The sequence below is a fragment of the Cydia strobilella genome, chromosome 20 (assembly GCF_947568885.1).
Source record: "Cydia strobilella chromosome 20, ilCydStro3.1, whole genome shotgun sequence".
NCBI classification, from domain to species: domain Eukaryota; kingdom Metazoa; phylum Arthropoda; class Insecta; order Lepidoptera; family Tortricidae; genus Cydia; species Cydia strobilella.
In genome coordinates this window covers 9,962,002-9,976,154 of record NC_086060.1, presented here as the reverse complement: position 1 = coordinate 9,976,154, position 14,153 = coordinate 9,962,002, and the positions used below count along the sequence as shown (strand labels likewise).

Here is a 14,153-nt window from a genome sequence, read left to right as displayed (position 1 = left end):
TGGTAGGTTTGTCAGAACGTCATGGTCTATGTCACCCTTCGGCTCAAATACGGAGAAAAAGAACTTGGAGAATAGATCTACAATTTGTTTAGGTGTAGATGCAGATTCACTCTCATAGAACATAGTTTCAGGGTAGCTAGACAAGCTTTTTCTTTGGGATGCCACATAGGACCAAAATGCCTTGATATTACGTTTCAAAGACTTTTCCGTGTTAGCAGTAAAGGTATTAAAACATTCTAATATTAATGTTTTGCAGCGAGTGCGAAGAAGTGAGTATTCTCGATAATCAGCAAGCGATTGATAGATCTTCCATTTGCGCCATACTTTGATTTTCCTATTTAAAGTGCTAATAAGTGCCGCGGAGAACCATTTTGGATATTTAGAATTTTTTGAGTGCTTAAGTGGAACTAATTTATCAATAACATCAAACAACAAATTGTAGAATCGCCCTACCGCCTGGTCCGGTTGTAGGTTACATAATTCAGCTTCCCAGTTTACCTTATTAAATTCATGTGATATAACAGAGTAATCTGCCTTTTCGTAGTTATATTTTCGGACACAGTTGACGGAAAGGGGTCGAGGACAATTAAGGTTCATGGTAAATACTATAGGCGGGTGATGCCTATCGGTATGAGAGAGTTCAATATCGGGCTCAGAAATAACGCCCTCCTGGCTACAAAATAGTAAATCTAAAATCCTGTCATTCGTATTGCGGAACCTGTTAAACTGTTTAAGGCCTAACATGCCACTAGATCCTAGAACGAGCCCCCCTATCTGGCACAAGACCCCATTCGATGGCATAAGTTCCCGCGAGCCCGGCCGCTCCACCCAATCAATAGTAGGTATGTTAAAATCACCCACAATACAAATACCAAAACCACTGTAGCTATCGTTTATTTTTGTAATTTTGTCACAGTAATCCTTATAGATGCAGTAGGATGTTTTAGGGGGAATATAGACGCAGTTAATTATTAATTTAAATTGTTGACTAATTAAAGTAATAAAAATATCTTCAATATTTTTGGACTCCCAATTTGGGACACGGGATGCTCGTAGGGATGATTTTACCGCTATAAGAACGCCACCGCCATCCTTCTTCGCCGTTCCGATCAAGTCCCTATCGCGCCGGAACACATTGTAATTAGTATTACAAAATATTTCCGCGCTGTGTATACCTGGCCGCAACCATGTTTCTGTTAAAATTATAATATCATAATCACACTGTAGTATATTTAGACGCAGATCAGATATTTTAGTTTTTAAACCACCACAGTTCTGATAATATAATGTTAAATTATTAGGACCCGTCACAAATAATTCAGGAATAAACAACTCGATGTAGTTGACCCACAATAAAAATTTAATATGCAGCCTTTATACACAAAAAATCTAATATGCACGGTCGGGTTTAAAATGAATGTAAAGATAACGTTACTAATTGCTATTGTGGTGTCCATAAGAGGTCTTATTGTTATTATTATTTGCGTCTTAGCCGTTCGCGTTACATTATGGATATAATTACACAACAAACCAGCATGAAAATACATCAGAAACATGTTATTATTAAATAGTTGTGATTGCACACGTTTGGTGACTGTTGTAAAATTGCACGCATTATAGATTAGTATACAAATCATAGCCGTTATGTTGTTGTACTTATTATCGTTCTTAAAAAATGATGTAATATTGTAGCGAGACAACCAAAAATGCCAAATAACTGTTGTAAGTGAGACAGTCTTACATAAAAACAAAATGCATAACCCAATAGAATGTTTACAGAATCCTCATAGGTTTTCCAGGTCGGCGTCACAGCGGATACGTTTAACTTTCGTGTTGTCGGCTTTCCTGACAAGAATGGCACCATTTTTAATCCAGATCCATTTATATTGTTTGTCTTTCGCCACTTTGCGCGTGTTCGAGTACAGGATTTTATTCTTTAAGGTAAGATGTTCGTTTATAAAAACAGGTTGTGCTGAGCCATGGTCGTCCGGCTGGGATGCGGGGGCGGTGCCGCTCGCGGCCTGAATCAGCTGGCCGGCGGTGACGCCGCGCCGGGCCCGGGCCGCCGCTATCACGTCGTCTCGAAGCCGGCGCGAGCAAAGTTCGATGATGATGTTCTTCGGACGGTCCGTTTGTCCATGGTGGGGTACGCGATGCACAGTTTTTATACTTTCGGGAGTAACCGCAACATTCAACACTTTGCCCAGGGTCAAAGCGATATGTGTTAGATTTTCTGACGATTTCTCTGGTAAATTTTGTAATTCTAAATTACACTGACGTGATTTTTGTTCCTGGTCGTCCCAGTTTTTTTGAAGGAGATTGATTTGGTTGCGGAGATATTGGTTTTCTTCCTTAACATGAGCTACGTCCGTCCGAATCGTCGCGATACTGTTTTCCAGATCTTGATATTTTTTCGACCATTCTTCAATTGACACTGACAATGCGTCCAATCTGGTGTTAAAGCTGGTTCTGAGCTCAGTTATATTGTGTGACAATTTCTGAAACTGCTCGTTCATGTTTTGTAACAATGACCTAGTGTCGATACTGACTATAGATGGGTGGTTGTCGGTGTCGACAGGTTGCTCATTTAATATAACTGTTGGTATAGGCGAAAGCACTGCTGGTGTCGATGTTTTTTTGCCTTGTTTACAGTTGGGGCACTTCCATTTCTTCATATTCATGGGCAGCAGTTTTTTGAATTCAGGCTCCGTTAGCCCACCGCACGAATAATGCAATTTGTCTTGACAACCTGTGCATTTTATTGTCGCGCTGGGGGCTAGCTCTGAGTCGCACTTATTACAGCTATTCATGATGATTTTGACTGGTTACTTTTGATTGTAAACTTCACAATTAATGGAGCAGGTATTTAATGTAGTCTGAACAGAAAGGGCGTAAGAACCGCACAGAGTCCACTCACTTACGTCAGTTCACAAAGCAAGCGTCGTATTGTACACTCACTGCACGGTAGTTTCTGATTCGATTACAAGTCTTGCACTAAATACACATTAATAAGCTCACATTTTGGCAGAATTATCACTTTACTGATGGATTATAAAATTGTTTATCGTTTTGTACAAAAAATATTCAACCAAAGTCACTTGTTCACAGCGAAAAGATAAATAGTTAACGGAGCGGTGCGTAAACGCTGTTTACCATAGCAATGGCCGCGCGGTATTCCCGCGCGGTATTTAGGGGATGTTTATAGTTTAAATTAGATAATTAAGTGTATAAATAGTTTATTATTCTAAATAACCTAGCTTTTTTTAATTACGGTTTTTTTTAAGTCACTAACTAACACTTTTGGAACACTGTGTCTGAATAAAGAAATTATTTATTTATTGTCGATACAAAGAAGCAAATATTAAAGAAGTGCCTTTTGAATTTAGTTCATTATTGTTTATAGTTCAAAAGAAAGCGTCAATGCAAAAATAAAAGGACTTGGTGCCACAGGGAATTATCTAACAGCTGTTTCAGATACATAACGGAAAATATGAAAACGCTCTTAAACTTAAGTCATTGCCAATAGAGGTGACAGCAGGATGTCATCTAATGGGAATTAAAATACCGGCCAAGTGCGAGTCGGACTCGCGCACGAAGGGTTCCGTACCATTACGCAAAAAACGGCAAAAAAAACACGTTTGTTGTATGGGAGCCCCCCTTAAATATAAATTTTATTCTGTTTTTAGTATTTGTTGTTATAGCGGCAACAGAAATACACCATCTGTGAAAATTTCAATTGTCTAGCTATCACCGTTCATGAGATACAGCCTGGTGACAGACGGACAGACGGACAGACGGACAGCGGAGTCTTAGTAATGGGGTCCCGTTTTTACCCTTTGGGTACGGAACCCTAATTAGCATGTATTGTTTGGCACTAGGACGATTAACTACTTTATATTACGTTACCTCATCTACGCTCATTGTAGCTGAATGTCAGAAGCCAAAGCAGGCCCTGTATAAAATTTATAGGACTATAGCATCTCCATAGCTATGCCGACCTTTCTACGATTATTTCTGCGAGAACTCTAGCGCATTCTCACCACTGGGCACAGTAGTTGTAAGTCTTTAGTCTTGTAAATAAAGTCGGGGGTCGAGGTGCACCACGTCCGTATGAATTACCCTCCTCTACCCTACACATGACCCCGGCACAGATTATATAATAGTTCTTACGAACATACTTATATTTCAAAGAAAACGCAAATACCTACCGTTTTGATACCTACACAAAAATACAATGGAGTGGGAGACCTTCAACGCGCCGCTCCCCGCACCGCGCGCGCCGACACAGCGCTAGGGTTGCCGACGCTTCTTTCAAACAGGTGTCTTAGGTATAGATATCTAACTATAAATGTGTGGTAAAAAACATTACCTATATCTTTAAAACAATTTAATAGTACATAGGTAGCTTGTAACTATCGTAAAAATAATAACAGTAGGTATAAATACCTATATTGAGAATGTCTACTTACTTTTCCTCATCCGTTGAAAGAGGAAAAAACGATATTTTTTATTTGTTTTGTTGTTTCTGCATCCATCCACGCTACAAGCTGTTATTTGTTCGTTACGAAGACATTACTTTAGCATAGCGCGCGGTGACGTGCGTGCGTGAGCGCGAGTGGCAACCAACTGGTTAGCTTTAGTACCGCCGGCGGAAAGCGAGTCGTAGATATAAATCCGAGCTCGCGCGGAGACTGAGTTCCATAGGCCTGACCCCGGGATGGTGTTAAAAGCGCAACAAACTGGCAACCGTACTATCTTCCGGAAGATTTTACGGTTGTAACTATTTTGTTATCTAATAAAAAGATTGTACAGTGTATTGTAATCGCCATACGATTATTAAATAAAGTCCAATTAAGGGGAACCCTCAAAGTGCCTGATTTAATACATGGATTAGGTGACGTGTGCATATTTACATTTTACCTCTTAGTGGCTAGATTTTATGGCGCCATAACAATTATTTTATTCGGGTTTTTAAAACTTAGTTTTATCCAGTAGGTAATTACAATAACAATACGAACCCAGAACTTTTCAAGACGTTTCAAAATGTATGTAATTTTAATACAAGGTACCCTGATAGGCTAGCAGCTAGCAATACCTTGCAAAGGAACAGCTTTGTATAGCAGACACTTTTTGTATGAGCATAAAAATTTATAATAGACTGGATAATGACATCAAGCAGTTGCCTTTAAAAATGTTTAAAGTAAAACTAAAAGCATGGCTCGTACAAAAAACCTTCTATTTCGTTGAGGAATACATGACATATTTTGAGTGAGGTAGGTGCATGATAATTATAATATAGGCCTTGACTATGATTGTTTAAACTTAGCTTTAGTTGTAAGTTTAGTTTTTTGCATGCCAGATGCTGGTGAAATATGTGTTACTTATGTATAATATTGTCTGACCACCATTTGTACCATATTTCATGAAAAATAAACTTATTTTCTTTCTTTCTTCTTTCAACGATTGACGTAAATTCGCTTTGAGCGAATTACAATTTGTTCATAAAATTTTCAGAAACTTACAGTATTCGTGCTTCAGGTGTGAGCAGCGAGCGTAAAATTCAGTTCAATTAATTTAGGAGGTGGTTATGTAACATTGGATTATTTCAGTGCTTCGGATTTATTTACTAGTACAAGTTCTAACTACAAGTTTCTGTACTTACTTATTGTTTTATTTTGGACTCGCACTTGGCCGGTTTTTTTATGCATTTTTTTTTCTCGAAGATGGCTAGACCAAATTCATTTTGCAATTCAAATAAGTGTTAAAGTCGTTAACGTTTATTGATATTGACTGTACATTCCTTGAATTTTTCTATTGTTGGAATAAAGACATTACTATTAGCGTAATGTGCGTTAACATGGCATGATGATTGATAGTAAATGTGGCGTTTGAAATTCTTCAGATCGCTTGTGAGAAACTATTATTATAACCTAACTTTCATACAACAAGTTACATAGTCGGCACGAACTAACGTCATAGAATTTGTTAAGACAAAGTGTGGCAATGTCTTCACAACCGTAAAATGTCTATGAAAATATGACGTTTAGGCCAATCAAATTAGATTTGTCGAATAATTAATGTCAAGCAAGCTGGAAATCGTTTTATTACCTTCATTTGGTCCTAAATGCGTGTACTGTCCGCGCGCGAATTCCGTGCACGGCTGAGGAATGATAGGAATGTTGGGCATCATGACAGAGTAGTAGTGTCATTTTGTACGTACGGGCGCGGCGCACACCCTCCCACTTCCTCGACCTCCGAATGCACGGAATTGGCGCGCGGACAGTACCTACCTAATCAGAGTTCGCGGAACCCCAGTCCCCAGGTATGCATAAATTTTGGGAGCCTTGGGAGATAATTTCTTCCTTAGTTTGTTACCACTTGATGTAAAAGAACCCACCATCGATTACAATGGCACTACCAGCAAGGTTTGGTGGGTCATACACTGAAGAAATGGCGTTTTAATTAAATGAGTGTCCGGTTTCTAACTTTTGTTTTCGTCTGTAACACCGAACCGAATCTCACTCATTCGATGCAGAATTTAATCCTCTTTAATTTCGAAATGAATAACATATTTCGTCGGGCGTATCGTTTTCGAGCTTAAAGCAAAAAACTGAAAAAAGAGCAAACATGCATACCTAGGATTGCGCAAACTCGAATTACACGCATTCAGGAACGAATGAAGGTGTCAAAACGATTTCAAGCTTACTGCAAATTAATTCTTCGAAAAAATCTGGATCTAAAAAGCGTAGCTTTTATTCTAAATTTAATTCGCTTATCTCACGGTTATCTCACAATCTTACCCATATTAAATCTACAAATTAAATAGTAAAAGCTTCAAACTATATGTTTTTTGCAACTTTCACTTGTTAATGGGGGCCATTACAAGTAATAATTATCTGATGTGAAGACTCAGGGTAATTACATCTTAGCTTAATTGCACGAAATGCTTAAAATATGCTTTGGATTCATAGACAAATTTTAATATCTCAGTAAAATATAGTTGTCTGGTAGAGAATACCTTTTGTCCAATTTTTTTTTTAATAGCCTGTAGTGTCCCACTGCTGGGCAAAGGCCTCTCCCTTTGATTTCCATGACTCCCTTTGTTGAGCTGTTTCCGGCCAGTTATTAGTGAATTAATTTTAAATAAATAAATATTGTTGTAAAACATACACAGTGAAGGACTTCTGGATCTACTTTTTATACAAATGATTGATAGAAATTATAGAAAATGACTGTAGGTAACTATAGGCACACAGTGTATGAAACAATACAGTCATTCGATGAAGCTGTACAGGGCAATCGTGCAGGGTGCGAGGTGCGAGGGGTGTACCGCTCGCACCCGAGCTGCATACATTCGCCATTGTTAGCAGCTCGGTACACGTCAAAGTCGTCGGTCCACTGTATACTTTTTACACTGTAGGTATATAACTAAGCTAAACTGTGGAATGAACTGTCGGCTGCTGGATTTCTGAAGCGATACGACCTTCAAGAAAAGAGCGTACCCCATCTTAAAGGCCGGCAACGCACTTACAACCCCTCTGGTGTTGCGGGTGTTCATGGGCGACGGTAATCGCTTACCATCAGGCGATCCGTCTGCTCGTTTGCCTCCTGTACCTACCTAAATAAAAACTAGATAATTATCATAACCCAACATGACTCTAGTTCTAGTTACGAGTAAAAAAAAACACAGTGGCGTCATACACAGTAGATTAACGTCTTCCCTGTGGGTTATAGTACATTATGATATAAGTGCGAAAATAAATTCGCACTTGTACCTATCCTACAACAACATATTTTCGAAATAGGCACGTCGTCGATGGCATGAAAATGTGATGTCTACCCCAAACTTTGTCAAACACTTTTCGTCGGGTAGTTACACAAATCTTTGTTTTGAAATTCTGCTGGGACATCAGTTAGCCGCGACCACGACCAGTGAAACCTGTGTCGAAACGTCAGTCAATAAAGGTAGCAAAATAAAATCTCGACCCGGTTGTAAATGTGATTTAATAGGCACGTAGTGCTAATTACCGCACTAGTGCGGAAATATAGAACCATATGTACTTTAAAAGGCTATTAAATACTTACCTACAATTTTATCTTATCGTATTGGGGATTTATTCTATTTCTATTAACATGTCTGATAAAGTCATTAATTTTATTTATTTAATATTTATTGCACAATACAAGGTTTTTTTTTATGAAATAGGAGGCAAACGAGCAGACGGATCACCTGATGGTAAGCGATACGATGCGATGGTACAAATGGCGGTAAAATAAATAGTAGTTAAAGTAATACTTACAACCCCTCTGGTGTTGCGGGTGTCCATGGGCGGCGGTAATCGCTTACCATCAGGTGATCCGTCTGCTCGTTTGCCTCTTATTTCATTAAAAAAAAAAAAAAAAAAAATGTAGGGCAACGTGTTGCAATCTTATAAAAACCACCGTGACGTCACACCATTCTCTAATGACGGTTGACACCATCATCATTTCGTCACGGGTTCAAAAACAACATGACTTTCTCTGGGCCCATGTGTGACCTTTGTTGAGATGTAAATTGTACAAATATCTTTTGATAAGGTACAATCCATTCGTTATTTTTGGGTATTTATGATAAAATTAAAGTACGAATGCTTTTAGAATATAAGCTTTTGATCCCAGGATATTGATATTAGGTATGGAAAATAGTCTTACACAATCCCTTGCATATATCATAGCTATGCTCCTTCGTTTGACTTTTTTTCGATTTATTGATCTTTCCCATAACGGAACAATGGTGTTCGGGACCTTTGGGAGGCGTGCGCGGAGCCGAAGCCAACGTAGAGGCCTTTTGACACTTAAATGAAATGTATGGGGTACACCGAGCCGATGCTGCCCTTGCCCGTGTCATGCAATGCACGCAAAGTGAGTATTGAGTCTAAATTGAACTAGGTTGAAATGGTATTGGGTGAAAGCGATGGAATAAGTACTGAGCTATGGGATAAAAAACCGGACGCCTGCCTAAGGTTTCCTCCACATGTCGACGCGGAATCGGAAAAAACCGATAGAAAAAACCTTTATGTCTGCGAAATAAGAGCGAAAAAGTCGTCGTTCGGCTCGGCCGACGCGAATCGGCATCTTTTCACGGGAATACGCCGATTTGTCGAAAACCTCTTCGCATCCGTAAGCATTGTACGGTGCTGTTAGAAGCCGCCCGCGTTCGCATTCTTACATCTCCGAGTGCCGCACATCGGTGCCGACGAGGGCTGAACAGTACCGACGACTGTCGAGGAGCTCCAACGAGAGCCGATGAGTGCTGGCGAGGTCCAAACGGAGCCAAGGACGGACCAACAGCTCCAAGACGTCAAACCGCACCCGATGTATCCACGTTTGAATTAGATTTAAAAAGTGCAATTTGTACATAAACATTATGACGTTCAATCCGTCAGTTTCATCAAGGATATCAACGCCGCAGCAGTAATGTTGCAGCAGTAATGCAGATGCAGTTAACATCAAAATGTCACCTTAACGTTGGTGCAGTCTGTTGTTGGTCAGTTGGTGTAGCCAACTCGGCATAAATGTAAAGATGTTCGCAGTACTGAATAGGTACATTTATTACCAAAATGACTCGAAAAGTTGATGATTATTGTCACATCAACACGGATGTGCACGGGCCATGTAAAATTTTAACGCGCATGCGTATAGTAATTTCACCGAAATTGGTCTTTGTAGGTTGTAGTTTTTATTTAAATGATATTTTATAAAAGACGTGTACCTAAGTAAGAAAATTATTACTGATAAAATTGTCAACATATTTTTGGGCCACCTGTATTTTGCAAAGTGTCAGTACATTGCTTATCTCTGATAGTCGCCTTTAAGGATGACTCACTCTAGACCGGGCCGGGTCCGGGCCGGAGCTTTCGGCGCTTCGTTTTCTATGGAAAGCACCACGTGATCACCGATCAGCCGTCATAATAAATAACATGTTGGACGCCTCAGCCCGGGCCCGGCCCGGTCTAGCGTGAGTCATTCTTTATATAATTATGTACTTATTTACTGTTAGATTTACAAAATGCTAAATTCATCTGTTTTTCTGAGCATGTAACTGAGCCTTTTAATTTATATTATTTCTATATAGAAAATCCTTGACTTATTTAATATGGCGCTTTAATGCCTGCCTATTAAAAAAAAAAACATTTTAACTACCAACTGGTAAAGGCCCGTTTGATTGTTCAAAAACTAATGAGAAAGTGGTGGGGCAAAGTAATCAGATGCAAATTTTGAGTTGTTTGCTTATGTTAGCTGGTAGATTTGACTTTAATGATGATTTAGAATGATACATTTTTTATTACGTTCATTTGGATTTGATTTGGTTCGATTTTTTTGGCATTTCATAGTTAGTATTTTCCTCGCGTTGGTGTGACAAGGGCAAGGCAAAGTTTGTTTAACCCTCGTGCCTTGAAACCCTCACAACGCTCAAGATTCCACTTCTCGATCCACTCGCTACGCTAGTGGTGCAGTTTTAGAATCTTTCGCTTGCCCGGGTATCAATATTAGCGCGAGCGGATAAACAACAACTTCGCCCCCTTGTAAAAGAAATAACTAATTTGGTACAAGCTTTTATCGCTGACTGTACATCCACAGGCAACTAATACCCAGCGAAACAATTCTAACAACCCCAAATACAATTAGATTGCGATGTTTTATCATAGAGTTCCTATGGCCACATCCTGTCTCCATCATCAGATCAGCTCCATGTTATCATGATATTGCTTGTCACCCGATTTACATATGTACCTATGCAAAATTTCAACTCAATCGGAGATCGGGAAGTAGGTCAAATTTAGCTTCCAAGATTTGACCGGCTACTATTTAACAGGCTAAGTTATATAAGAATATATAAAAAGCTTGTAATAATATAAAAAAGTAAATTCGATTACATAATAAAGTAATTACGTATTATTTTGTATCTAGTCTGTCCCATTTTTTAAGATATCGATCTCAAGATGTGGAGCACAGTATTAGTGTTCAATTACCTATAATAAGAGCAGATTATGCATCCCGTTCGAGCGACTGGCAATGGTTGGGTAGTCGGGTAATGTGCGAAGTGTCTGGGTATAAAGTGGAGTTCAATAGAAATGGCAAATAATGTAAACAAATATGACAGCTTTTCTTAGATATTAATAATTAACAAATATTTTAACGAAAAATGGATATTAATAAAAAAATATTTATTATAATTTATTTTTTAAAGCGTTGGTGGCCGAGTGGATATGATGTCCGACTTTCAACCCGGAAATCGCGGGTTCAAATCCTGGCTCGTACCAATGAGTTTTTCGGAACTAATGTACGGAATATCATCTGATATTTACCACTAGCTTTTCGGTGAAGGAAAACATCGTGAGGAAACCTGCATACGTCTGTGAAGAAATTCAAAAGGTGTATGTGAAGTCCCCAATCCGCATTGGGATAGCGTGGGGACTATATAGCCCAAGCCCTCTCGCGCATAAGAGGAGACCTGTGCCCAGCGGTGGGACGTATAATATAGGCTGAATTATTATTAATTATGTGTATCTCAGTTTTAAAACTCTCGGGTCTTTTGAGCCCGGTCATTTATAAAGGCGAGGCCAATTTTTTTGGATTAGTTGTCAAGCGGACCTCAGGCTCCCATGAGCCGAGGCAAAAATGCCGGGATAACGCGAGGCAGATGATGATCTACTTCAGTTTATAACTTTAAAATGTAAATGTGCTAACCAAGAGTCAGAGCCAAGAGTCAAGAGTCAAAATATTCTTTATTTAAATTGCAACAAGCACTTTCAAATTGTCACGTTTTACAAATATTACGTTAATCTAAATATCAGAGCAATTTATTGATGCAGTTATTATTGTTTTTAAAAACATTGAATTATTATAGATATGTCAAACTTAATAATAAGAATTTCACAAAAGGATAGTCAAACACCAAAATTGTATAAAAACGATGTTACACTCATAAGTACTAAATATGTCGTTCCTAATGCGACAGCTAGTTGTACCTATCGCTTTTCATAATCGATTTTAATTTTAAGATATGGTTCAACTCTCCCGGACTTATTTATTACTCGCTTATGTACACACTAGATTACAGTTACGCTTTCTTAAAATCCATATTTGTAAAATCCATAACCACCTAAGTACATAAGCTATTTTGTTTTTGCTAACACATATAACTAAAACGCTTTACTTCTAGGTATAAATGAGTGCAATCACGCATGACTTTCAGAAAAAAACTGGATAATTTGCACAAAGACTGATAACGCAGCATTGAACTTGACATTGACCACACGACGCAGACTTAGTGCGAGAGCCTACCTCGCTGACCGCCAGTACATAGTCACCACACCCAGACATGCACACACACCACATGCACATGCACGCCTCAGTGCACGTCCACACGATGCAACGATTGCACGCTCTAAAAGATTTATAGATAAATGCAGTTCCCGGTGAAAATAGATAAATGCCAGTGCTCATGTGTTTTCTGCGCATTTCAATAGACGCAAGCGTACACGCTGGACATCGGTCCAGAGCTGAGATAGGGCATCGGTTTCAATCAAAATGGAGTGCCGCGGGACTATAGTCCTGTTTTTGAGTGTTATCGCCGTGGCCTCGGCTGATTTCGGAGCGGGGATGAAGCTGCTCGGAAGGATCTATGACACCTGTGAGAAATCCCAGGAGATCGTCAAGTGCTTCAAGATCCAAGCGGCCAAGTTAGTGGACCGTGCGGCGAGGATGGAATCTCTTCCGATCATCGACGGCATCAGCCTCATCAGCAGGCCGGAAGCCCAAAGGGCTTTCCCCTCATCTCTCCCCGAAGGCGACTTGAATTCTCTCGAGTCGGATCAAGTGGATAAGTATCTCCAATTAGCTACTTCTAAGTTGATACAGACACACCGAGTGATTATCTCGCCGACCAGTGTCGGTGCCGACATGGGACGATCAATGAACGAGGCTAGGAGCAAACTTAAGAAGATGATCGGACCTATCATGGCTGGCGTCGCAATTAAGGGAGGATTCTTGGCCATCGCATTCCAAGCCATCGCTTTGATTGCAGGCAAGGCTCTGCTTATTGGTAAGATTGCGCTGCTGCTGTCGGCGATCATCGGCTTGAAGAAACTGGTTTCAGGAGGAGAGGCCCATGAGAAAACTACGTACGAGATCGTGAAACATCCGCAGGTCAGCCACAGTCAGACTTATTCGTCGTCTCATTACGGTAATGACTTTGACACCACCGGCCCCGGAGGCCACTACAGGAGGAGCGTGGAAGACGAAGCTGCCGCCCAAGACAGGGCTTACAGAGCTTATGCCAAGAAACAGTAAGAAAAAAGGCTCGCGACTCTTAAGCAAAATTATGACAACGACTCGGCCCTCCGTTTAACCAAAACAGAAATAAGTTTTGGCCTTTTGCGGTAGCAATAGGAAACAAAGATTTATTAACATTATGTTAATTTTATTTAATTGATCATTTTTATCCTGACGACACTAGGACCGTAAAACTTAAGGTTATTTATTTGCTAATTAATTCAGATGTTACGCACATCTCATGCTTAATCCAAATATTTAATGGCATTGATAATAATAAACATATTAACATTATTATGTAAATAAGTAATAATATGTGAATATTAATTGATGTATATGTATTTATCTATTGCGATGCAATAAAGTACTGTGTAACCAAATGCACCAAATATAATAGGTAATTATTAATGTTTTGAATATTTCGATTGACTATTATTAATTTATTGTATACTATTAATAGATGTAACGTAGGCTAGTCGACGGGTATTGTGCATTTCTGTTCTCACGTTCAAGTGTCCAATTTTGTAAAAATAGATTAAGATTAGATAGTAACTTATAAAGGTGCTATTTAAGATAGGTAGATAGAATAATATATTTTTCCATTTATTTATTTAATCTATATCTATTTATATATTGTCGTGCATTAACGGCAAGGTGGTTACGCGAGTACCTTTTAACATTGAATATTTATATACAAAATAATAATGTATACTTATAATAACGCTATAAATAATGTTAATTAATAATTATTATAGCATAATAATAAGTATTTGATGATGAAAAATATTCTAAGCAAAAGAACAACAAGATTGAAAAAAAGACTATTAAATTATACT

At 38.9% G+C, this 14,153-nt stretch overlaps 1 protein-coding gene across 1 annotated transcript; it reads left to right on the top strand.

Annotated features, from left to right (window-relative positions):
• Positions 1-12,302: 12,302 nt before the first annotated feature.
• On the top strand, positions 12,303-14,153 carry LOC134750729 (uncharacterized). Its single transcript, XM_063685968.1, has one exon. It carries the CDS (start codon positions 12,574-12,576, stop codon positions 13,333-13,335), a length of 762 nt encoding a protein of 253 aa, XP_063542038.1. The 5' UTR covers positions 12,303-12,573; the 3' UTR covers positions 13,336-14,153.